This window comes from Sander vitreus, chromosome 4 (assembly GCF_031162955.1).
Source record: "Sander vitreus isolate 19-12246 chromosome 4, sanVit1, whole genome shotgun sequence".
In the NCBI taxonomy this organism is placed as follows: Eukaryota; Metazoa; Chordata; class Actinopteri; order Perciformes; family Percidae; genus Sander; species Sander vitreus.
In genome coordinates, this window is record NC_135858.1 from 25,990,683 (window position 1) to 26,018,372 (window position 27,690).

Consider the following 27,690-nt stretch of genomic DNA (forward strand, 5'->3'; position numbering starts at 1 on the left):
TGCGTCAGCACCAGTACAGAAGTTTCCAACGACACCCGGCCCCAGTAAACAACACACACACACACTTGGGAAAAACAACAAACACATGCATACTGTAAGTATTTATAATCGCATTCAGAGCCAGAATCATTTCGTCCTCTAGCTGCTCTCTTCTCTCTGCCTTAAGTCGTTTCCTCTGTCATGAATCCACAGAGGCTGCAGCTGATCACACTGATTTATACGCACCAGCAGACACTCTTTGTCATAATTAATAACCCTGCAGTTCAAAGCTCTCTATTATTGAACCACGGGAGAGCTGCAGAACTGCAGCTTAGAGCATACATGCAACCAACACACACACACACGCGCGCGCACGCACGCACGCACACACACACACGGTAAAAAGCTCTTGGCTGTTAAACCATGAGAGACTTGCTGAGCCTGACAGATTTAACCCTGCTCAGGATTAACCCATACAATTATCTTGGTGCCCAGGCTGTCGCCTCAGAGAAGAAGAAAAAAGCAACAAAGAGAAGGATTTTTTCCCCCCCCACTCTGTCACGAATAAGAACAATTCCCAACTTCTTTCTCTTCTCGTCGGCCAACAGTTGTGATCTGTCATCAAGTCTTCAGGCAGCAAGTCACATCAGGGTTAAAAGACGCATATTCAAGAGTTTAAATCTCTACAACATGCAGGAGGAGGAGAGGCAGCAGGCGGCTGAGAGGGAAGTAATGACAGGTATTTCAAAAAAAGATTAAGATGGAGAAAAAAAAGCTACAGCAGAGGAAGGTGAAGTAGGAAGCACAGTGTGGAAACAAAGATCACGTTATCTGCAGGTTCTCTTTTAGACGGTTTTCAGACCAAGAAGCAACTATGTTGTCCATCTCTAAATACTTTCTGAATTCCCTACGCTGTCTGTGGCACTGAGCCCCAATCTTATTGGTTCCTACTGAAACCACTTGAAAAACAGCTCACAAATATATAATTTCGGTTATTAAAAAATGACAGAGGTGTATTTTACATTTCTGGTTTTGTAAGGATTAAACCATCAAGAAACAATGTGTATATAGGGAGCTTCAGAGGTGTATTTTTAAACTTTAAACTGAGCAAGGCTAGCCGTTTCCTCCTGCTTTCAGTCTTTATGCTAAACTAGGCTAACCACGTTCGACTCCAGCTTAACAAACAGACGTGAGATTGAAATCCACCTTCTCATCTCACTCTCAGAAAAAAACGAGTATAAGTGTTCCCCACGTTCAGCTTTCAGTACTTTTATAGCTTCAAATGTCTTTTGGTCTGCTTACTTTTTGCTTAACTACAGCTGTTTCAGTTTATTTTCTGTTTTAATTGCTGCAAATGCAAACTGAGCATTTCCTGCTGTTGCTGCTTCACATTAAAGGCTTTCCACTGGAAAACCTTTTGGGAGGCTTTTATTGTGAAGCAGCAGTAGACAATGCAATTTAGGGGACTCTGAGATTAGTGGCGCGTTGTAAGGGGTGCTATAAAAACTATAGTTGTAAAATAATTATTATTATTTGTTGCTATTTTGTCAGTGGATCACTTTCAAATACTGTCTGCCAGCTCGGCTCGGTTCCCATTATAGAAAAATACTATTAAATGTCTTTTTCACATGCAAATTACTAAATAAAAAAAAACAACGGTCCGAAACAGAAACTATTGAATGATGAAATACCAATCCTGATTCGATGCCAGCTTTACTGGTCAGTGGTCATTTCAGCACTTCCCGAAGTGACTACAGTGGCTATCACATGCTAACTACGCTTCCTGATATTTCTACTCTAAACAACTTTGACATATCATTCACATCGTGTTTTATCAGTCAGTTGTTTATAATAATAGCTAAGATAATAATCTAGATCTTTCAAATTAGTTCAGGATGTGCAGACACCTGACAGGATGACAGAAATGGAGTTTTAGTGTTGGTGAGTCATGCAGCGTTCATGCAGTTCAAACAGAGAGAAAAGAAAGAGAGTCCAGCTGGGTGAAGCGTGGTGTTAGCTGGCCTCTGGTCACCGACTCACTGCCTGCAGTGGAGGAGGAAGCAGCAGCAGCAGGGGGCGGAGCCCCGGCCGAGTTGGTGAGAGAGGAGGAGGGGCTAAGCCCTACGTGGGTGGGGCTAGAGAGAGTTTTGGCAGCAGTGGCGTCATTGTGCTGGCTGACGACCGACGGCTGGCGGCGCAGGGCACCGGGCACCGGCGCCTGGCCCGTCTGGAAGGTATAGACCACATCCATCTGAAGGAAGGACAGCCACAACACACCGTTAGACAGCAGAGAGACAGAGCGAGGAAGGAACAGGAAGGGAGGAAAGATTGTGGAGAGGTTACAGAGAGTTTTAAAGAGGCTGGACAGACTGACAGTTTTCATTTCTACGGTGCAGAGCAAAAGAACAGAAGTCTTTCCCTAACTTTGTTCGGTAGTATAAAGACATTATCATGAAGTTGGTAGAAACCTGCTACAGAGAAGACACAGAAGAACATGAAACAAAGACAAGACGAGGAGGACGCTTTGAGAGAGAGAAAGCCGTTATTTAGTTAGTGAAAGACGAAATGTGAAAATCCAGAAGAAGCTCTTATAGAACGAAGGGATAGCGGAAAAAAACGCAACAATGAATAAAGAGCTTTTGAATCAGACTCAAAAAGCACTCAGAGAAGAAGCAGTGGAGGAAGAGGAGAAAATGTGTCACTCCGAATGACTGATAAAGTTTGGGCAGCGAGGTGCTGCTTGTACCAATTATTCCCCCACTGTGTTTGACTGTCGAGGCGTTGAGCGGCATAACGCTGCCCACCAGGATTAGAGAGGAGGAGGACAGGAAGAGGAGCGTGGAGAGATAAGAACCTAATTAGCTTGCAGCCTTTCGTTGCCTCCCCCTCCATCCCCTCATCCTCCCATCCCAGGAGGATGACAGACTGATATTGCAGATACACAGACATGAAAAGAAAAGAGAGAGCCTCCACTTTTCTCTACAGCGTGTCTGATGATGGGGACAGCAGAGCTTTATTTCTGTTCCTCCACGCATCACTTCCTTCTTTCACGATGCCCTACGGCTTCACGAAGGCCAGGTGGAGGTTATTTTCTGACACTCTGCGCATCAGAATCAGGGTTTCCATCTCAGGTCTGCACCTGCCCGTCCGTTTTGTGGCCTCAGATCGTATCACATGAGCTTATAAGTGGAGTGGAGTTGCAAAGCTGTCATTGAATTGTAGAGGTTTAAATTTCCATTTTTCAGAACTTCTCATCCAGCTACTAACTCTGTTTGTAAGCTACTGTTTCCAGGTCAAGAATGAGCTTTGAACCTCAGCTTTTAAACCTTTCTTTGGCCGCTTTGCAAAACAAGTCATTTATTCATCATATTTATTATAAAAACATTTGTATATAGCTGCTTTAAATAAAAAAGTAAATCTGATTGTTGCAGCCAGATACTGTTACTGTTAATATACTGTTGGTTGTGTCTGGAAAACACATTTGGAACAAGACACCAGTAAAGTCTGATATTCTGTCTGTTAGTTTGAGTCTTTTTCAAAAGGGCTAAACAGAAAAACTCAAGACCAGAAGAAGATATCAGTTGTTATGAATTCAGATGTGTTCATCCTGCGGCCACAATAACTATAAGTTAGTCCACTGCTGAGAGTTAAACACCTGACCTCTCTGACTGTGTGTGTGTGTGTGTGAGAGAGCAGAGCGTTGGCTGTTGTTACTGTAGGTGGGTGTTAGCATCGAGGCTAATGAACCCCATAGGGACTGAATAGGACTGCCTGTGGACATGCTAATGCTCTGTGAGTGTAGATGTATCCTGTAGGAGGATGAGAGACACACACACACACACACACACACACACACACACACACACACACACAGCAGAGTCTCAGACTGTGAGATGAGTCACAAGGGAAGACAGCTCTGTGAAGGTGCTGCTGTGTACCACCACCACCAACTGGCTGAAGAATAAAAATATCCAGTGAGCCTTTTGTCCCACGCTGGATGCAGTCTTTAATTTTTGTAAGCTCTGCAGCAGAGTGTGAAATTAACAATTACAGTGTCTGTGTTAAATATTCCCGGTTTTACCTCCACACACTCTACTGTGTTTTAATTTACCACGAAAACGTGGCTGAACATGTTAAACGCGGAGGACGGTTTCGACATGAAGCTCCATTCAGAGACACAAATAACCAATCAGCTCGTCTGAACTGGATTTAAAATTCAGTTCATCGGCTCTATTTCAGAGTCTGACCTGTCACATGTGAGCAGCAAATATACAACGTGAACATAAAATGTGCATGTCACACCAAAAACATTTTTCACTTCCAGAGGTTCGTAGTTTCCTTCAGAGTTCAGCAAAAATAAATCCACACTAAAGTACCAACCTCTAATCCAAGAAACATGTTATTCTCCCTCAGCCTCTGGTTCTCAGTTACATAAACTGAGTGGAGACATGTTATTAGCTGCTTAGTGTGGTTATGTATAAATACAGTATTTATGCCTTTTTTTCCCCTCTCTCTTGAGGACAGGAAAACTATTGTGCAATAGACCATCATGTATGTGCATGTATGTAGTTTTTTGTTTTTAACATTACTGCTGGTAGTTTCCGAGGTTTGCAGAAACCATTTAATCTGCTACTTTTCTATAGTTTGTAATAACAACTAAAAGATCTTTTGTTTGACATAATTCTTATCAAGATATTGTGTTTACCTGTTTTCTGCAAAAACACTGAGCCCAAAATGGCACACGTTCAAGCTAATAATCTAAACTTCTTACTACTAACTCCCGTTTGAATCTGCGGCTCTAATAAACGGACAGAAATGTTTAAAAAAAAAAAAATGAAGTCCCTCCTCTTGGTCTTGTTGAAACACCGTTCTGTACCTCCCTTTGGTTCAGCTGACGAGTGTTTGATTTTAGGAGGACGAAGTCGAGGACTAGGAGCGTTAGCTGAATAGGATTTTAAGTTTGCTTTGCCGACGACAGCGATCAGAAATGTACCTGAACAGCTTGCAGGTTTAAACGACAATTTCCTAGTGAGACAACAAACAAACAAAAAATAATATGAAAACAAAAAATAAACAACTCCAAAAAGTCATAGTTTTTCTTCCAGAGCCCGCTGCATCACTATGGCAACTGATGTTTTCTGCAGCTATTATGACACAATAGATATTTAAGTCACCGCCTTGGAAATGTGATATCAGAAAAAAAAACCTGAAACGAAAAGTGAAGTTCCAGGTAAAGCTGGTCTTGGCGGTGTGCTGGGTGTCACTGTGCGGCGGGCGTACCTGCGTCTGGATGCGGTTCAGCCCTCTGAACCAGAGGATCTGGCCTCTCCTCATCTCCATCTCGGCGTGGTCGATCTCATCGGCGCCCTCCGTCATCTGCTCCTCGTGGATGTCCTCCTTGGTGGTGCCGTGGCCTGCCTCCTTCAGGAACTTCAGGCGGTGGGTGGGGATGGCCGAGATCAGCTGAGAATGTAAACATTTAAACATTTTGTTAAAGGATCACTCCACCGATTTTACACATTGAGGTCAGTTTACTAGTCAATATGAAATCTACTCAGCATTAAGCTTGGGCTTGGAGACGATATATTTATCATACAAAGTCTGCATTTCAAACCGGAGGAGAGGAGTTTAAAAGAAGTCGGTGTTTACCAGGCAAGGGTAAAAAAAGAAAAGAAAAAAAAAGATGCTATCCAGTTGCATTATGGGAAATGTAGGATCCAATGTTTCTGGTGCTTGATCTACCATGATCAGCATCATGAAGGAAGGTTTTTCTAAGTTTCGGGGAAAGTTTTTGACGACTTTCTTTGGATGAAATTTCATTAACCTCAATTGTTTATTTATTTATTTTTTTACTGTAGAAATGCTAACAAATCACCTTAATTTTGGTCTTTTACATATTACTCGTAAAATTCTTAATCAAAAAGCAATTGTTCCTTAAAGTAACTATACGTACATTCTAAATGTTTCTGAAACTGTGTCAGATAAGACTAACGGTGAAAAGCACGCTATTTTTATATAGTTTTTATTAATGCCTTTGCTCAGGTCCGATTTTTCCTGTCAAGTCACAAAAAGATTCCCGGCAGGTAGACGGCGCTACACTAACACATTCTGAAGGGTCACAGATTTCGGCGTAACACTGGAAAAGCCTGTGTTAGTGAGTATCCAGCCAGGTAAAAGGTAGCAGGAGATTTCTTTATCTTGTATTTTAATGTTATTTTAGAAGTTATCTGTTGTAGTTATGGCTGATACTGGGGCAGGACCATCACAGAAAAGAAGGAAATTGAACAACTAAAAGCTAAAAGGGAAAGTGAAAGACGACAGCCGAAACCTGAGTCACACTCGGTCAGGATTTCGACAGATGGAGACAATTACGGGATTGTAAATGATTCAACTGACCCCGAATTGGCCCTCAGGTATGTAATTTCATTCATAAAATAACTTTGCAATGCAAGATTTGGTTGTACGTTGTAGCCGACATTAAATTACGTCCCCCTTCCATTTAGCGCGGTCGTGTTATTCCTTTTGTTCCGTGTTTGTGTTGGCCTACTATTTTCTTTTTGTCTCCCTGTACTGTCTACCTGTAAAGTGTCCTTGGGTTTCATGAAATGCGCTATATTAAGTTATTACTATCATTATTTTGTTAGTTGCTACAACAATCTTTTAATGCTCTGGCTCGTGACAGTGATAACGTTGCCCGGTTTAGCTCACGAGACATCCAAAGTAGGCTAAGTTACCGTATGCAAGACTTGAAATGCAACGATGCATCTGTAACGTATTCTCTTATTGTAAATGAATGATTTTCTGTCACTGCAAAACATTCATCACAACTATATGACCTCCCGGTAACGCTAACTCAGTAATATACAGTGGGCAATACAGCACCGTAAAGAAAAGACCTCAATGACAGCAGGTGTGGTAAAAACAATACCGCTTTTGTCCAAAGGGGCCGCTAGAATCAACATAAACTGAAAGTTACATATAGTCACTTTAAACAATAAACGGAATATATCCAATATATATGACAACCTTGCACAATGCATTTTGTTTGTTTATTTCCATTACTATTATGTTTACATATCTTATTATTATTATTATTAATCAAATGGACATGTGATGTAATGGTGTTTTGACTGAACTATTATTGTTGGATTAAAGGAGAAGAATAGAGGCGAGAGACACACCCAGCCTCCTGCTGCAGCTGCACATCGGCTTTTTACATTTCTGTCACATTCTCGCTCTGTTATAACTCAAAAGACCTCTAAAATAAACTACAGACTTCAGATCAGTCTGTTTCTGTCAGCATCTTTCTGTCTCTCTGTAGTCTCTGCCCTCCAACTGAACCCAACAGGCTTCTTGTAACTGAACTTTTTTTCTCTCTCTATATTGCATGCTTTCTAAGCCTGTGTGTGCGTCTGTGTGTGTACATGTTAACAGAATCTTGCATGTGACGGTGCGTTTGTGTGCATCCACAGAGGGACTGACATGCTGGGTTTGTTTTCCCTCGGTGCACGTAAATGGGAGTAGCGCTGCTTTCATGTGCTGCGCTCATTACCATAGCGATGGTCGCGACGGAAACCCTGCAGCAGCAGAAATGTGACAGGCAACAGTTTGCTGCCACAGACCTGATGTATCCACCTCTTGATCTTCTCCCCAGTACGTGTTTATTCCCAGAGCTCAAGCTGGTGTTCCACATTCAGCACTGAAGCCGTGTGTTCAGAGCTAAAACACCTATGGTTCTGGTTCTGGTCTCACCTGTCCCCACAGCAGCTCTCCCACACCGATGAACACGCACCACAGCCACTGGTCGATGGTCAGAGCCGTGCAGGAGAACGGCTTCCCTCCGAACTGAACGATGATGATCTGAGGAGGAAAAGAAACGTACGGGACGTGTTAGCTGAGTAATGGTTCAGTCTTAAAGGTGCACTATGAGTTCCTGTATGGTTTCAGCGCGATTTCATTTCTGTCTGAAAATCGTAGGCATCTCTCCTTGATCCGCTAGCTGCCTGCCCCCTGAACACACTGTGAAAAAGCCCGGTCTCAGGAGACAACACAGGGGTCGTAAACGTCAAACAAACAGTAGGGGCACAGGCTGAGCACCAAAATACAACAAAACAGGTTCCAGCCAAACACCGACAAGATAGTTGGGGGAGGGGGTGGGGGTTAGTGACAGTTAGTCATGACAGTTGCTGAAGACATGAAAGGGGAGAGAGAGGGGGAATGACATGCAGCAAAGGGCTGCAGGGCGGAGTCAAGCCCGAGGCCGCTGCGTTGAGGAGTAAACCTCTATTTTTTTTCTTATTGTAAACAAATCCCGTGTGTAGGCCCAGACTAACAATGAATTGATCCGACTAACAAGTGTCTGTGTGTGTTTCCAAAGTCTGATATAGCTTCTTCCTCTGTGCCATAGAGCCTCATTATACAAAAAAACAGCTACACTGTTGCACTGGGAGACTTCATTACCTCGAACACACACTGTAGTTTCTTTTGAATCAAACCCACATACACCTTCCTGCTGCTCCAAAATACTAACTAGAGCACTTTATGTGGATTAATTCACCCCACAAAAAAGCACTATTTCCTTTTCTTGGTTTGATTAAAAACTACAGTGACCAGCGGTTTTAGGTACATAACTGAGACTTTATTAAAAATGAAACTATGTTTGTGAGCTGTTTTGAAAGATGTATGTCTTCAGTAGGAACCAAAGAGCTTGAGGCTGAGAGCCACAGACAGAGAAGGGAAGTCAGAAGTAATTGAGAGACGGACTAACACATTGTTGATTTTGATCGTTTAATGGGATTTATCGACACAGATTAGTGTATATGTCAGCCTAGCTTCAGCCCTGTGAATATCAAACTAACTTCAGAATGAAGCTATCTTCAGCTGGTAAAACTCCCTGATCCCCTTCCTCCCTCCATTTATATTAATGATCTAATTTCATCATGTTTTACACTTTAATTTAAATCTATGTATCTCTTAAAGAAGGGTATGTTAGAAACAGTTTGCGAATCCCTGCAGTAGATGATGATGTATGTCACGATGGTGGCGGTGGTGGTGGAGTTACCTGCAGGACGAAGGTCCCCAGTACTACGCTGCAGAAGATGGGGTTCCTGTAGATGCCCTCGAACACATTCCTCTCTCCGTGGATCTTCCTGGCGTTGATTTCGTTGAAGAGCTGCATCATGACGAACACGTTGAAGACGATGGTGTAGTGCTCCGACGGCGGCGCGTGCAGGGGAGCGTTGCGGCCGCTGTCCATGTCGAAAATCGACTCACCTGAGAAACAAACAAATAATAAACATGAATTTCCTCTGACCTGGATTCACAAACTGACTTTTCCAAACTGAACAATAATTCCAAAAATTAAAGATCTCACAGACCTGAACAAACAGATTTTTTCCACAGAGGTGTTTTTTCCCCTTTGCATGTTGTTAGTTGTTAAACTCACCAGCGAAGAGCAGGGTGAAAATGATGACGAGCTGGTACACGGCGTGACCCAGGATGTTCTTCATCATGGTCCTGGAGATGAGAGGCTTGTTGCGGCCGTACGGCCTGCGTAGCAGCAGAGACTCGGTGGGCGGCTCGGTGGCCAGAGCAAGAGACGCCAGAGTGTCCATGATGAGGTTGACCCAGAGCATCTGGACGGCCTTCAGAGGGGAGTCCTGCAGGAGGGGGAGGGGGTGAGTTCAGGAGTTTCATTTACACAAAGCAAACGCAACCATTAATACACCTCCCTCATGGCACATTTGGAGTAATACAGCTTGGGGATAAATGCAACATTTTTCATCTCCAATTAAATCATTTTTCTACAAACGCCTCTTCACCTCAGGTTTTCAACAGCGGTTTGACTTCATATGCAATTTCGCCGCCTCTAAAATTCACTTCTCAACCCACTTTGAGAGCGTCAGCTCATGACATTGTGTCTGCAGCCCTTTGACCCCAGCCGGGCCAACTCAGAGACATTCAAAGACATGTGAGTTGAATGAAGCACAATGTCCAATGGCACATATGAAGTAGAGGTGTTGAAATTAATCAAATAATCGATGCATCGAATCGTGGACATGGACGATGCTGCATCGATAATCGGCCATCGTGCCATGTGCTCAGTGCTGTAGTTTTATGTATCCAATTTATTTAGTAATGGAGCATTGCAGAATGTTTTGTTTTTTGAGCTTGAAAAGCTTTGAATTAAATATCCTATATGGCTTTAATAGCATCGTGACGCATCGAGATATCGAATTGAAGACCTGATAATCGTAATCGAATCAAATCGGGAGATCAGTGAAGAGTCACACCTCTAATATGAAGCATAGCGTAAGTTCTGGCAGGTCATGGAGTCAAGCTCGGCTATTATCTCCGCCTATAGCTGACAGTTCCTAAGCCAGCACACCAGCTGATGGCTTAGCCGATTCCCTCTTTTGATTGGATTTCCAAATAGCGCGCTCTACTTAAACTGCTTTTCCCTGCCTACCTTGCTGCATCTCTGCTAGCGCTTGCAACCCACCTCCACCCCAGCTCTTCCTTTTAAATGTCTGTCTCTGTCATTGATGCTGCTCTATTCTGTACCCTATAGGGATCCTGCACTGCTGCTCTCCCCGCTTAAGGCTTTCCATACATGCACATGGAAGGGCAGGGAGGTGTGCTCTTCCTGCCTCATGCTTTCTACGTATGCATGTAGAAGTGCGGGGAGGCCCCAGAACAGAGCCATACCGCCAAATACAAATTGCAGATGAATCTATTTTGACAAAGTGGTCCTGACTGAAGTACTGTACTGTAATGGTGGATGTTGTTGAGCCCATATGCAACCATGACACTTGCAGACAGTACTCAGGACTGAAGTACGAACTTCCACCTCTCCTGCATGTTTTTCAGGACAGAAAATCAGCTAATGCTGATGTTAAGCTTACTTCTTACTAACTTCATACGTCCAATTTCTTTCTCTCCATTTGTTAAACTTGTAGTCTTCAGCCCCGATCGACGTCGACAATTATGTGCAATAATTACTCAATGGAATACTGTTCTCTACTACTACTGTATACTGTACATTGTATAGCAACATAATTGTTTTAGTCTTATTTTACTTACTTTTACTTGACTTTTAATTTTTGCACTATGTTACTTTACTCTTATTTACAGTATGTCTTAAACTGTGTGTGTTACTGAACAATTTCCCAGAGGGGATCAATAAAGTATTCTGATTCTGAAGTGATATCACTTGAGGCAAGTACACACAGTAGTACTCCCCAACACCTGTAAACATACTTTGATGTGTAAAATTGATAGTTTTCATTTGAGTAGGTTTTGTGCTTTAAAAATACAGAGATTTACATTGTATGTATATTTTTAAATACATACTACCATTATAATAACCAATGATATCATAATGTTGTCTGCTAGACTGATTTAAATGCATATAAAAGCAGGAAAAAGCATTTACACACATTTTATTGGACCCCAGAGACCTTCCTCTGTACATACAATAAAGACATAAATCGGTTCACCATCTTTTAATGATCTGAGCAAACATGTCAGTGGCCTAACAGAGACCAAGCGACGGATGATCAGTGAGTATAAACACAGCACAGAGACCACAGACCTGCTGAGTTCCCGTTATATTGCAGGATTATGATGGCGACATGTTGCCATGGTTTCAGGCTGTATCTTAGCCTACTTTGTGCTCTCGACTCTGTAGCCCAGTTAGTTATCTGTCCTGCCAGCTGTGAGCCTTTCATTTAATACACAGCCGCTAGTTACTTTTTTTTTCTTTTTTTTTTTTTTATTGTGCCAGGAGTTCAGTTTCCTGATTAGAGATACATTATGAAACAAAGAAAATGTGACACGGCTGCCTCCTCTCCTCACAGCGCTCAGACACTCTCTCGTCCTTGTTTCTGTGGAAATTTGATCAAAACGAAAATTGCAGATGCAGAAAACACAACAGTGAGCCTCAACATTCAATATAACTATCAGGACATGAGCTACAGTTCATGTTTAAACATCAAAAATCCACAGAGAAGGTAGAAATACTGATTCCCCAACAGAATGCAGAGCAGCCACCACGTTACACAACTCATTTGTTCTCAAGCTTTCATTTGCATCCTGAATCAGGTTGATTCAGCTGACTGATGGCAGGGACATGGAACATTTAATCCTGGTGATATTAAAACTTGAAGTCTGTGGAGGAAAAGTTGACTTCTATATCTTGTAGGAAGTCAAACTAAGCCCACAACTCATCCTTAAGTTTAAAACTTCAAGAGGCAGTAGGGTCGGATAATGTAGAAGATAAAGATTGCCAGTTGTCAAAGAAGTACATAGTATTTCTTGTCTCTAAATGTGTCCGAAGGTTTTTTTTAACCATCAACTAGTTGACGAGACTGAGAGTCAACAGACGTGCAAGCGGCTCTTTGAGTCTGGGCATAAGCACAGCAGTGCTTTGAGCTAAATGCTAACATGCTCACAATGTCAATGCTAACATCCATCCATCCATCCATCCATCCATCGTCTTGTCCGCTTATCGTATTTAGGGTCACAAGGGGGGGGGCCTAATTAGCAGTAAACACAAAGTACAGCTAAGCCTTATTGGAATGACAGTTTTGCAGGTATTTGGTCATAAAGAAAGGTGTTGAACAAATTAGTATTTTGACCTAATGATGGAAAGGCAGGTGATCACCAACGTTTTTAAAATCCAACCTGAGCGGGACGTTAATGTCTGAACCAAATATCAGGACAATCCATCAAATAGTAGTGGAGTAATGGACCGATCAACATTTCATCAGAGTCAGAGTTCATGACTTCAGAGTCATACCACTAATACGGATATAAAACACAGAGGTCCAGAGGTGCCAATACTAAAATGAAACTGAAATTTCATTTTCCATTTATGTGGAGGATTTATGACAAAATAGGAAACTTAAAATAATGTCATGTTAAAAAAATGATTTCTTACAAGATGAAAAATGTAATGAAAAAAAACAGACAAATTATTGTCAGTGTACTCCAAGGCTAAACACTGACATTATGATAATGAAATGTGTGACATGGACTTTTTTTTTTTTTTTTAAATTGGTAGATGATGTGAAACCTAAACTTGAAAATGAAACTGTAAACTGGAATTTTCATTATTTGAGTTCAGTTTTAATGAAAAATCAAGTGGAAATGTCCTTATTTCCCCGAACAGGATGTTATTCCCATGGCTGGATCACACCAATCAGAGTTTGTTCTGGAAAATGATGTGAAAATAAAGTGTATTCTTTAAGAAAATTACACAAACATTAAATCAAAAAATTGGATAAAAAAAATGTAATTTTGTCATACATTATGTGCACACACATGGACAATAAAATTGTAATTTGATTGAATGATTTCATGATGATATTGGCAGCCTGGGACTTCCATAAAAACACCAAAGATACCAGCTGTAACAGAGACTGAACCGTCAGTTATAAACACCAACAAATGAGGAAATGAACTGGTTCAAACCGGCTGGGTAATGTCAGCTTTACCAGTAGATTCTTATGTTAGCTCAGACCTGTCTGAGCAACTGTGATGACACCATGAGCAGTAATCGTCAGTGTGCAGCCTGCAGCCTACCTGTGTGATGCAGGCGCCGGTGAACGCCACGATTACGGCCACCACATTGACGGTCAGCTGGAACTGCAGGAACTTGGAGATGCTGTCGTAGACGTTCCTTCCCCACATGACGGCCTTGACGATGCTGGTGAAGTTGTCGTCAGTCAGGATGATGTCAGACGCTTCCTTTGCCACGTCTGTGCCGGCAATTCCCTGATAAGAAGAAGCAGAGGGGGACGATCAGATCCTGGTTCATGATTTTAGATTGAATGACCATATAGCAGCTTCTTCCTCTGTGCCATAGAGCTCCATTGTTGTCCAAAAACTATTGAAAACCCATCAGTGTTCCACACTGTTGCACTGGGTGACATGTTCCGTCATTACCATGAACACACATTGTAGTTTATTCATTTATTATTTATTCATACACTGTCCCTCTGCCACAACTACTCGCTAGAGCGCCAAATGTGGATTAATCTACCGCTGAAAAGAGTCCCCAATAAATGCACTATTTCTTCCGGTTTAAGTGACGTTTGTTAAAAATTACAGTGACCTATGAAAAAGTAAGGTATGTGAAATATAATTGCTCAATAAAAAGATGTTTGAGGGGAAAACAATACAGTGACCAGCTGTTTAAGGAAAGTACCGAGCCTTTTTAAAAAAAAAAATTAAAAAAAAAGGATCCCACAGAGGTGGATCGCTCTCTGTTTTCCAGCTGAACAGGTGATAATTAAACTGGGACAATTGGGTGTAAACTGAAAATATTCCAAATGGGACACATTAGGACTGAAAGGTTTCAATCCCCAGACTGCCTCTGTAGTGTGTTTAGGAACAGTTAGTGTTTGACAGCACAGCAGCTGCTCAGCAGCCTGCAGGAGACGCTTTCCTCAGTAAACAAAGGTCACAACAACACACAGAGGAGGCAGCTGATGTTCAATTTAGCAGTATGGGCTATACCATCAGCTGATCATTTGTGTTACTCTTTGTGCTCTGATGTCAGCTGGGAGAAACGACACGGAGTATTTTCTGATCAGCTGAAACATTCATTGATGATAAACACTGTGGCAGTGAGCAGAACTGCTTCAGGTTTCAAATCAGTGTCTGCTCTCTCAACGGTCTCTATTTCAGCAGTAATTCTCAGGGCTGCTGCTAGTTCATGACTGCATTTAAGCCTTTGAACCAGCAGAGCTCTCACACCCTTTATTTACAGGGTTAATTGCAGTCACTACATGTCTTAGAGAGACATGTCATATTATTATTTTCAACACTACTGTATGTTGGGCATAATTTGGCAGGTGAGTGCTGCTTATGAACAACACAGCAATGAATGGAAAACCAATAGATTTCTGAAATACATCCAAAAGTCTAAAACACAGCAGCATGGCTTGTAAAATTGTTAGTATTGATATATTAAAGTATATGCATATTTTACTAAATAGGACAAAACTCACTGATATTTAAAAGGACTGAGATCAGGGACCAGGGTTTATTAGCTTTATGTATTTATATATAATTTATAACATGTAACATATCATGTGACCAGGATGTAAGACTGATATTATTGTCTGTATATTAGACATACATAAATCAGAAGTATAAAAGACACAATTAGTCCCTGTGTTGTCCCTCTGTGTGTGAGTGTTGGTCTTTGGCGAATAAGCGCAGTAATGTGACAGTAGAGTGGCAGCTCAATATTTATTGATATATTTTTCCATTTAACAGCCGAATCCATGACATTAAACTTAAGAGTTATTGTGGATGACGTTTAGAGAAAATTGCATATATATATATATATATATATATATATATACATACACACACATACATACATACATACAGTCAGGTCCATAAATATTGGGACATCGACACAATTCTAATCTTTTTGGCTCTATACACCACCACAATGGAGTTGAAATGAAATGAACAAGATGTGCTTTAACTGCAGACTTTCAGCTTTAATTTGAGGGTATTTACATCCAAATCAGGTGAACGGTGTAGGAATTATAACAGTTTGTATATGTGCCTCCCACTTTTTAAGGGACCAAAAGTAATGGGACAATTGGCTGTTCCATGGCCAGGTGTGTGTTATTCCCTCATTATCCCATTTACAAGGAGCAGATAAAAGGTCCAGAGTTCATTTCAAGTGTGCTATTTGCATTTGGAATCTGTTGCTGTCAACTCTCAATATGAGATCCAAAGAGCTGTCACTATCAGTGAAGCAAGCCATCATTAGGCTGAAAAATCAAAACAAACCCATCAGAGAGATAGCAAAAACATTAGGTGTGGCCAAATCAACTGTTTGGAACATTCTTAAAAAGGAAGAACGCACCGGTGAGCTCAGCAACACCAAAAGACCCGGAAGACCACGGAAAACAACTGTGGTGGATGACCGAAGAATACTTTCCCTGGTGAAGAAAACACCCTTCACAACAGTTGGCCAGATCAAGAACACTCTCCAGGAGGTAGGTGTATGTGTGTCAAAGTCAACAATCAAGAGAAGACTTCACCAGAGTGAATACAGAGGGTTCACTACAAGATGTAAACCATTGGTGAGCCTCAAAAACAGGAAGGCCAGATTAGAGTTTACCAAACAACATCTAAAAAAGCCTTCACATTTCTGGAACATCCTCCTATGGACAGATGAGACAAAGATCAACTTCTACCAGAGTGATGGGAAGAGAAGAGTATGGAGAAGGAAAGGAACTGCTCATGATCCAAAGCATACCACCTCATCAGTGAAGTATGGTGGTGGTAGTGTCATGGCGTGGGCATGTATGGCTGCCAATGGAACTGGTTCTCTTGTATTTATTGATGATGTGACTGCTGACAAAAGCAGCAGGATGAATTCTGAAGTGTTTCGGGCAATATTATCTGCTCATATTCAGCCAAATGCTTCAGAACTCATTGGACGGCGCTTCACAGTGCAGATGGACAATGACCCGAAGCATACTGCGAAAGCAACCAAAGAGTTTTTTAAGTGAAAGAAGTGGAATGTTACGCAATGGCCAAGTCAATCACCTGACCTGAATCCGATTGAGCATGCATTTCACTTGCTGAAGACAAAACTGAAGGGAAAATGCCCCAAGAACAAGCAGGAACTGAAGACAGTTGCAGTAGAGGCCTGGCAGAGCATCACCAGGGATAAAACCCAGCGTCTGGTGATGTCTATGCGTTCCAGACTTCAGGCTGTAATTGATTGCAAAGGATTTGCAACCAAGTATTAAAAAGTGAAAGTTTGATTTATGATTGTTAATCTGTCCCATTACTTTTGGTCCCTTAAAAAGTGGGAGGCACATATACAAACTGTTGTAATTCCTACACCGTTCACCTGATTTGGATGTAAATACCCTCAAATTAAAGCTGAAAGTCTGCAGTTAAAGCACATCTTGTTCGTTTCATTTCAACTCCATTGTGGTGGTGTATAGAGCCAAAAAGATTAGAATTGTGTCGATGTCCCAATATTTATGGACCTGACTGTGTGTGTATGTATGATATATATATATATATATATATATATATATATATATACATATATACACACATACACACACACATACACACACACACACACGTAATTAACTCAAAGGTTTTTTCTTTCTTTTTTTCTTTATGATGCAGAGCAAACTGGAGCAGCAGATGAGTAAAGCAGTGAAGAGCTGTGGGGAAAAAAAAGAGATGAAAATATAAGGAAGAGGTTACCATGGCAAAGCCAACATCAGCTTTCTTGAGGGCGGGGCCGTCGTTGGTACCGTCTCCTGTCACCGCCACCACCTGTCGGGTTTCGCCCACCGTGCTGTCGATGATACCTGATCAACAAAAACAAAACAAAAAACAATACTCCATGTCAGTGTAGTGCAGGGTTGCCAGGTTTGCGGTTTTCCCACGGAATTAGGCTACTTTTAAAGTGCTGCGGCGGGTTGAATGTTTTGTCCGCTGATTGGATAGACCAGACCGACACACACACACACACACACACACACACACACACACACACACACACACACACACACACATATTTATTTATGATAATATACTGTATCTAATTACACAAGGAAAATTTAGGACCTAGGTGGATGAACTTTAAGGGCAAACTGCTAATGCTGGTACACCATTTACACTACACATCCAGGGTGTTACTTTGCAGATATTACAATACATTTGGCAATTATAGTAATGCTGTTGAACTTTAAGAGCAGAATAAGGTTTAGTGTAATATGTTTTGGGAGATCTGGTCTGGGTTTGGTTTTATTGGCCATTGGGCAGGTTTTGTCATACAGACCTGGCAACCCTGAGTGACTGAATGAGCATTACAGAAAGAAGAACAAATTTATTTAAAAACACAAACATGTCACGATTACTTCAATTAGAGTTCAACCAATAATAGACTTGGCTTAGAACTACACCTATCTCACCTGGTACACAAAGACAAATAAACATATAAGCAGCAGTAAAACATCCTAAACAATATACATGGTCAAATACTGAACCCACCTTTGACAAGAGTGTGTTTGTCTGTTGGCGAGGAACGAGCCAGAACGCGCAGTTTGGGCCAAACTTTGTCCAGACGCTCTTGTTCCACCTAGGAATTTTGAGAAAGAAAAATAGTTTCACCAAATCCTTTTTTACACAACACCACTATGTACCAAATACTGTGAAATTACAATCCCTGCCAGAGTAATGAAAGCATAAAACCTTCATCAATGTAAAGATAGTCTCGCTTTGCCAGACCATCCTCCACAGTGCTGCGAAGGAGGGTCTGGCTAGTCCACACAGCATTCCGTGATGAGAAAAAAAAAAAAAACCTGCTCTGGTTTATTGGCATTTCTTTAAACCAATCACAATCGTCATGGGCGGCACTAAGCTCCACATGGAGCCGCTGCCAAATAGCCTCTGGTAGGAACTTGTTTTGGTGGAACATGTGTACGTTCAAAAGTTGTTTTAGTCGTGCAACAGAAAACTCTGATTGGACAGATAGTCTAGCTAGCTGTCTGAATTTACCCTGCAGAGATCTGAGGAGCAGTTAACCGTAGTCCTCAGAAATCCGAGATTCCAACAACACAAAGAAAGCGGAAGGAAACGGACATCGGCGAAATAACATGCATCCAGCGGAATTTCCTACGGCAGCGGAGCAATCCCGGAAGTGGAACATCGTGGATATAGACTCATTTAAAGATAACCCTCCACTTTACTTGTATTATGGGGAAACTTTTTACTTTTGGACACAAAACAATAATTCATTAAGAGTAGAGGAATGGTAGTCTGGGCTTCATTTAAAGACTCAGCAACCAGCTACCATAGGGCTGGAATATATGACCGATATGTTTTTGTGTTTTTGCACTGATAGTTCACTGACAAGGTCTGTAATGTAAGTATGCTCAACAACTGAAGTAGGGCAGGATTAAAAAAAATAATTAACCGACATGGGAAACTTACATCGGTTAGAGGTTGTGAATTTCAAGTTTTGATTACTTGATTAATGGTCCAGCCCTGAGCTACCAATCAAACCAGGATTAAAACACCAGAGTACCCTGGCACTGGACCAAGAGTGAGAAACAGAAATCTTCTGCAGCAGCTAAACGAAAGCTAGACCAATGCATCAGTCGATATTAGCTTATTGCAGATATATCGTATTGTGTATACATTGACTGATAAGTAACAAGAAATTCAAGCCTTAGTTGCTGTGAAATTGGTGGAGTCATCTTGTGGACAAAAATGTTAACACGTCCTCGTTTGCTGCGGTAAACTTCCGTAAAACATTTCTGCACTGGTCTCACCTCTCCTTGGTCGTTTCTGATCTGCTGGTTGAACTCTTTGCCCTCCATACACAGGAAGTCCTCGCCGGGCAGCAGGATGCCACACTTGGTTGCGATGGCGCGGGCGGTGTTGATGTTGTCTCCGGTAACCATACGTACAGTGATGCCTGCACGCTGGCACTTGGTAATAGCCTCAGGTACCTGGAAGGGTGTCAGACAGAAAGAAACGTCATGAAGCCTGAAAGATGAACACAGGTCAGAGAAACCTGCCAGCTTCTCTTTCTGATCTGTACATCGCTTTAAAGGCAATTTAAAGGAAAGCTCACTCATCTTTAAACCAAGTGAGACTGTGTCTGATGGCGAGTCTTTTAGTTGGGTTTATTTTTCTAAAGTAAGGTGTGATTAAAAGGATCCAGAATCACATCTTCAGACGCCAACATGTGGGACCAGACTCATCCTCCAACAGCAGCAGGTTCTACACTGTACAGTTGCTGTTCTTCATCACATCCTAACTGAGACCTCATTCCTCTCAGATAATACAGTGAATAAAAAGAGACACAGACAGGCATCTGTGGAGTCCATGGTGACATAATGGTCAGAGGACAATCAGAAAGCGGTTGGCTACTTACTTTGCTCAATGGGTGGCTCAACCGGCATTTGACGGAGACCAACAGGAGTTCTGTGTTCGCTTACAAACACAAACACAAACGCACGTCATATGTTTGATTCACTCACAAGGAGCCTTGACCTGAGTGAAGGAGTGGAGGGGTTGGGCTGTTATTATGATCAACATTTTCCAGAAAGTGATAAGGTTAAGGAATCTGGAAACTAGGGCTGGTACTATCGTTCAAAATGTTATGATACCGGTACCGATACCACTACCACCACTTCGATACTGGTTCCTAAACTATACTTTTTTCGGTACCAATTTTATAAAACAAAAAGAAATTACACATTACGGCACAAATCTTTTAATGTATTTTTCAGCTCCTACTATGTGAGTCTCTGTGACTAATGTAGAGTTTGTCCTGCCTGCCTCTGGGATGTATAACGTTAGACAACCAAACACCAGCATTATTAGATGTTGGTAGAAGCATGCTGCATGCTGACTGGCTCACTGACGCTGATGAGAATTATTCCTTAGGTATTGAAATTGGGTATAAATGACGAGACATTTTTCGATACTCGATACTTTAGAGGCAATTCGGTCGGTGCCTAAAAAGTACTGAATTTGGTACCCAGCTGAGAGATGAGTTTGGAGGGTGCGTTTCTTTTTTTGTTTTGTTTTTTAAATCACATTACCAAAAGCAAAAAAAACAAGAGCAAAAGTGTTGGATGAAACGGTGTGTTCCACAGCCAAAAGGTATTACAGTATATCATTAGCAAACTGCATTGCATATTGAAGACCCCACAAGGTTCTTGTTTTAAAACAAGTCAGCTGGAGACTCAGTAACTCACAGAGCAAAAGTGAATTAGACGACCACTGGCTAAAAAGGAGAAACTGCTTTCGTTAACTTCTGTCTCAAATCGAGGACCAACTGTTTTATAAACAGTTGATGACTGCGGCTTTTTTTGGTAAATCTGCAACTGATATTGTAAACTGATAATAAATGTTTCTTAGAATCATGTCTGCAGCTGTGACATGTGTTTATTTTCTTCTTAGAATGCGAATATGAATTGTATGCCTTAAAGTGGAAAAAATGTAATGAGTTTTGTGTCCATCAGATCACATGTTGTGCAGAGATAAACGCTGAGCTGTAGACTGACTCCGACTGCTCTCCACTTATTTCCATTCCGTCTGGGATCTTTGTGCTTTGACATTAAAGCAGCAGGCAACTGATGCCTTCTTTTTAACTTTTTACCGTGTTACAGGTAAAAGCAGATGGTGCACGACGCTGATGCTTCATTACAGGCTGCATTTAACACACCTGACCACGACTCACCTTAGTGGTTCGGTTTGAAAAAAACTGCTCGTTTATCTCAACTCTGTCATTGACTATTGAAGGTGTACACCCCCCACTTTTATTTTTATTTTTTTTTTCCTTCTAGCACAAACACTTCTACACTAGAATTATGAGCAACCTGTCGGATCAGTTCAGTTACACTCCTGAGCTCCATGTTCTCTCTGTTCTTTCAGGAACAAACTGAACTTCAGTGTCCCTGCTTCATGCCCACAAAGAATGCAGGATATTTCAAACTAAGCCAAACTCATTTTGTATCAGTGAAAACAGCTGTAGACTACAAACACTGATTATTAGTACCAACCTTAAAAATCCTTTGAAATACACTGTGGCTTTTGGGAGAGCCTTATTTTTCAGGGGTGGGAGGGTACTGTACACATGCACGTACAAACATGAATGTGTGTAAAATTATGCAACAAAGACAACAAAGAAACAGAAAAATGATTCACCGTTGTAACAGGTTTTTTTCCTTTTTAAACGCTCTCCGTCGAGAAACAATAAAAATGCCAACGCACAGTGGACAGGCGATGGTTTGCATTATTTTGTTTAACAGACGAGACCAAGCCTGTATCCCATGGCATCCCATTATGAACATGCCCACAGCCTCAAATGTTTGTCCTACTGAAAACACAGCAAGATAACTTTTCCAACTCAAACTTTCAAGCTTCTCTAAACACAACACCCAATGCTAGCTGCACAGTAAAACATTCCGGAGGGAACGTCGCAATGCAAATACACCATCATACGGTGTTTATAAGACACAAGTTATCAGAAATTGTTATGCCAGATAAACACACACGTTGAAAAGTCCTTTACTATCAGTCTACCATTTATTTAAGGAACCTAAATATTCAGGAAAATATAAATGTATACAGAAAGGAACCAACGGCACCAAAAGTTATATTTTAAAGCTCTCCCTAAATTTCTCAAATGAGACTTTCGTGGAGCTCTTTCAGAGAAGCCGAGCTCCACCAAGCTTCCCTGTATTTCGAACCATGTTTTTTACTGACCGTATTGGTCCGAATATAAGACGACCCTGATTATAAGATGACCCCCCCTTTTTCAAGACCCATTTTTGGAAAAATACTTAAAGCCAAATATTGTTTTGTTAAAACAACAGCCTACCTTGTTTTCATTTAATTTGAAATACCGGTAATTCTAATAAAAACACGATGAATAAAACAAGGTAGGCTGTTGTTTTAAAAAAAAATTTTTAAATAAAAGAATATTTTCAATATATTTTTAGATGAAAGTGTCACATTTAAATTAACGGTAAATATTTCCAAGGTCTTCAGCTGAATGACTGCTCTGGTAATGGGCATCCCATCATTACGTTTTTCTGTCACGTAATCACACACTCTCCCGTTCGCATTTTTAGATGGTGTATCATCTCCATGACAACACCTCGTTGTACTTCCGTGCTTTTTGCAGCTGGATATATCATTTGTTTCATCTATGTATGAACGTGGATAACGTTAGTGATACTGAGATGCTCGCTAGTTACATTTCTAGTGAGGAATCGGCGAAAAACACGTTTTATTTCTCTGAGTCACGGCTTTGTTCTAACGCCGCTGGGCGCTCCTTCTCTTCAGTCACTCTCTCTCTCTCCACCATATAACGTTCGTTAAGGCTCCGTCTAAAACTCTGCTTTTTCGACTAGCTGTTTGTAACATTAAAATAAAATGGATTATGGATCATTTTATTTCTATAGTTTATAGCTGACTTCTCTATTGGCTGTTGAAACAGACAGACGAATGACAGCTCAGTTTTGATTATCAGTTGTACCAATAAAAGTACCCTATTTGGACATCCAGTTTTTCTTAAATCTGGCATCTGGCTGCTCAACACTCTTGTAAGTTTGAACCAAGCGGCAGCCTACGGTGCTAAAAATGAAAAAAATAAATTTCATATCATTTTTTTTTTATAACTCTAAAAATATATACTAATCACTTTGAGTGACAGGAGGGCTGCCGCCACAGGAGGCGAGCATAGACTGTAGGCTTCATTGAGCCATACTTTGCTCCATCCACGTTTCCCCTCTTTGCCCATTTTTGGATTTGGCGACGGCAGGTACTGCCAAGATGGTGGACGGAGCCACCGGGATCTGCCCACTTTGAGCTTTAACTTGGCTCATGCATCATTGACGTCCAGGAGACTACATCCATATCTTATACAGTCTAGGGTTTGAAGTTTGAACCATATATAATGAATCATGACATTCCAAGAATAAACATTGTTGAACGATCACACTGTTAACAGTGAACGACCTGAACATAACCCAGCATCAGGTGTTAATTACGGAAAGTGTTATCAGGTGGATATCTGTGTGGGCGGAGTTTAATTTGCACAGTACCTCAGGTCTGACGGGGTCCTCGATGCCGACCACCACGATGCAGGTGAGGTCATTCAAGATGTCGTTCTCGTTGTCCCAGTTTGGCTCTCCGGCCTCGGCGGGAAAGTCCCTGTAAGCCACGCAGATGGTCCTCAGCCCGTCGCACGCCATCGGCTCAATCACCTTACGCACCATCTCGTCACGGTCCTTCGGCTTGAAGATGCGAGGTTGACCCTGGGCATCCAAGATATAGGCGCATCTAGGGGGGGGGGGATCATTAGGTAGGGTAAGAAATGCCATCCTTTCATCCATCCACCCACCCGCCCTTCCATCCATCCATCCATCCATCCGAACCATCCATTCATGTGTCCAACCATCCATCCATCCATCCGTCCGTCCGTCCAACCAACCAATCCATCCATCTAAACATACTATCCATCCATCCGTCCATCCATCCACCCACCCACCCACCCATCCATCCGTCCAACCAATCGATCCGTCCATCCGTCTAAACATACTATCCATCCATCCACCCACCCGACCGTCCAACCAATCTATCCGTCCATCTGTCTAAACATACTATCCATCCATCCATCCATCCATCCACCCATCCACCCATCCTCAGGTTATTTGATTTCTTTTCTTACTTTCTCAGGACTATCTCTGACGCGCCTTTGCTGTACATGCGGAAACCTCCATCAGCATTCTTCAGCACTGTGCTCATGGACTTGCGGGAGGAGTTGAAGGTGTAAACCTTGTAGAGTTTCTCTTCGGGGACCTCATCTCTGATTGGCTGATAGTCCCTCTTCAGCTCCAGCACCAGGCCCAGCAGAGCACACTCGGTCTTGTTGCCCACGTGGCGGGGAAGGCCACCTTCTTTTTCCGGAGACTGAGGAGGGACAAAAAGGTTTGGATGTGATATGATATTAAGAGTTTAAAATTGGTTTTGTGTCATCACAGGCAACAAGGAGCACCAAGACTACTTCTGCATGTAGAGTTGTTGTTTGATTTTAATGAATGTTAGTTCACTTGCACAAGCACACGTATTAAGTCAGAGGAGAAAAGAAGCTAACCCGAAGTTCTGAAAGCTGGTTTGATGTTTAGATCCTGTTTTAATCAACTAAAATAACCAAATTTTGGTTCTTTGGGTTCCTTTTCATGCTGTTGCTCTTCCTGATGAAGAACTGTTGCAGGCAGCAGATTATATCAGCTACAGCTATTTCAAATATTTTGACTGTTTACTAAACCTGTAACATAGCAACAAGTTGAGCTCTCTTAAATTGTCTATGCTTCAAGTCAACAACTTCTGTTTTCTTTAGAAAAAAGAACATTTTGATGTCAGGTGCGCTGCAGCAAATCACAGCTCTGTTGATTGTAGCTAATGTGTTTATGTTGACAAGTTGCAAAGTTAAGTGCAGCTTAACTACAAAATAAATGGTAAAATAAAAAGACAAAAAAATCTTAAAGCGAATTTAGCAAAAAAATCCAAAGCCTTATGTAATAGTCTTGTGGGCTGGATCTGGCCTAAGGATTAGAATAAATTAATCCGCCAAGTAAATAATAATAGTGTCCTGTGAGTGAGGACAGGCTTTTAATACTAGTGGACATTTTTGGAAAAATGTCTGACCAGTCCTTCCTCCTGTTCAAGGGCGTTGTTAGACTGGGTTTAAAGATCAGAGGCCTGCACTACGAAGCGAGATTTGGTGTTAACGAGCTAACTTCAGGTTCAACCCAGGGTTTTTTGTACTACCACGGTGGATCACTTGTGATCGGGTTCAATCGCCGTGGTAACTTATGCTGAACACCTAACCTGGTCGGGAGCAGGTTAAGTTGGAGATCAGAAATCAACTGGTGTAAAAAGCACCGCCTACTGACCAATCAATACTCGATTGATAACGGCGTCACCGTTCTTTAAAGATCAGGCTGAGCTCGGTGCTCAGAGAGAGAGAGAGAGAGAGAGAGAGAGAGAGAGAGAGAGAGAGAGAGAGAGAGAGAGAGGTGCGCACATAAAAGTTAAAACATTTAGAGACCGACAACCCCGTTAGCATTCCCTGATGTGTATATTTATGAAATATATAGATTGTAATGGAAGGGAATTACATATCGGCTCGGCTTCTTGAGCCGTGTGTTGCCAATGCGCACATCAGTTTGAATTTTGTTTTTATATTTTTTATTTGCTCTTACGATCCCTTCCACTGCCAGGGTTGCAACTGAAATACTAGGCTAAAGCAACGGCAGTTTATGGAAAGCACAAGTGTAATTATGGTCAGATCTTGTGCCTGACTGATGGGGAAGTGATATTTGATAAGCGTTTTGATTTACGCATCTACAGCGTCGGCTATTTTTTTGCCAGCTTTCCTCCCGTTTTAGGAAGCAGCGACTGTATTGCGTTTTGCCTGCAAAACCATGTCTGTGTTCTTCATATTTATGTAGAATTATAATTTCCTCTTCTTATGTAAAATATGTGGCTCTGGTAGATGTTTGCGATTGGTCGTGCTGTGCAAACAGCCTCTTTTATGTGAACGTGCGCACCGCTGGATTGGGAAACCCTGGGTTGATTGAACTAGTTGATAACCAGCGTCGTGATACAGCTTATGCGGGACTGCGGTGGTTAGGGTTAGTGAAGCCGGGTAACTGAAAGAAATCCAGGACATGTTGATCTTGCTTCGTAGTACAGGCCTCAGGTCTAGGGTCGTCTAGGTTTGTCCTAGTGTTGTGGTTGGATGCAGCTGTGACGGTGAAGCTCTCACCAGGATCTTGGTGGTGTATGCCGAGTTGATAGAAATGCTGTTGACCATAACTTCCAGAGTCTCTGGTTTGATGGCGTCGGGTTCGGGGACCGTTCTGTAGTGTGTGTCGCCTATGTACGCCTGCACCACCGTCATGCGGTTCATGGTCAGCGTGCCTGTCTTGTCCGAGCAGATGGCTGTGGCGTTGCCCATGGTCTCACAGGCGTCCAGGTGACGCACCAGGTTGTTGTCCTTCATCATTTTCTAAAAAATAGAGAACGAGGTTAGAGGCTGAGGTCTGCATTTAAACACAGTTTTAAAAACTACATGACTTGGCCTTAAAGTGAATGAAATAAGCGTTATGAAATCCTAAACGAAAATGATTCTGTGAGGAGTTCAAAATGCAATCATCTTACATTTTCCATAATCCTGCTTACCTTGACGGAGTAGGCTAGAGAGATGGTGACGGCGAGCGGCAGCCCCTCGGGAACGGCCACCACCAGCACCGTCACGCCGATGATGAAGAACTTGACAAAGTACTGGATGTAGATGGGGGTGCACTCGGCCAACCAGGTCCGACCCTGGACCGCGAAGGTGTCGATCACAAAGTAGAGGATGAGGATGACGACAGTCAGAGCGGACATGATCAGACCTGGTTAGAACGAGCAGAGTTTAGACACAAGCGCACGTCCTAACCACGACGAGTCAGTTTTATCTGTAGAGGCCATTGGTTTCCACAGTGTGAAATATAAATTATACATCCCAAAATTGGGTTTTTAGTCATAGTAGCTTTTGTTGTGGTAACGCTTTCAAAACACCTCATGGTGCATTCAGGGACAATCCGCTGTCCAATAACTCCCAAAACACAAAGCCAGTAAAAATGTGTTTTGGGTATTAAAAGGTTTGCGGACACATACCATATATTCTCTCACAGTCATTACACTGTCTGACATGCTGCACACTGTCTAACATGTCTCTCTCTCTCTCTCTCTCTCTCTCTCTCTCTCTCTCTCATCAATTGTCAAATAAAGGCAAAATAAGCAAAGAATAAATAAAGTTTGAAAAAAGTTGCAGACTTTCATGTTCGTGAATGCGTTCATTCTTTAATTACTTGATTGTTTGCTGAATGCAACATCTGAACATATCAGGCTTGTAAAACACACTGAAATCACAGGTGGTGATTCTGGTTAAACCATAGCCACAAAAAGTATTATTGGTTTATGTTTGAGCAATGCGGTGAGGTTGATTTTTTTGGATGCAAAACAAAGGTATTAAGAGGAAGGGTCGGCAAATAACAATACAATTAAAAAAAATAAAAAATAAATAAATAGTTATTTGCCTGTAATATTTGACTAATAAATATTTGCCTGTGT

General features: G+C 41.8%; 1 protein-coding gene across 2 annotated transcripts in view; it reads right to left on the reverse strand.

The window, feature by feature from the left end:
- Positions 1-27,690, reverse strand: part of LOC144517220 (plasma membrane calcium-transporting ATPase 1-like) — a 103,507-nt gene that overhangs the window by 5,199 nt on the left and 70,618 nt on the right. For both annotated transcript variants that reach the window (XM_078249183.1, XM_078249185.1), the window contains exons 9-20: positions 26,755-26,969; positions 26,339-26,581; positions 24,236-24,477; positions 23,610-23,847; positions 19,317-19,496; positions 18,034-18,121; positions 17,242-17,348; positions 13,564-13,755; positions 9,425-9,638; positions 9,041-9,252; positions 7,732-7,839; positions 5,260-5,442 (exon numbers count right to left, since the gene is read on the reverse strand). In XM_078249183.1, the coding sequence (XP_078105309.1) occupies positions 5,260-5,442; positions 7,732-7,839; positions 9,041-9,252; positions 9,425-9,638; positions 13,564-13,755; positions 17,242-17,348; positions 18,034-18,121; positions 19,317-19,496; positions 23,610-23,847; positions 24,236-24,477; positions 26,339-26,581; positions 26,755-26,969 (2,222 nt within the window). The remainder of the gene's footprint in view (positions 1-5,259; positions 5,443-7,731; positions 7,840-9,040; positions 9,253-9,424; positions 9,639-13,563; positions 13,756-17,241; positions 17,349-18,033; positions 18,122-19,316; positions 19,497-23,609; positions 23,848-24,235; positions 24,478-26,338; positions 26,582-26,754; positions 26,970-27,690) is intronic.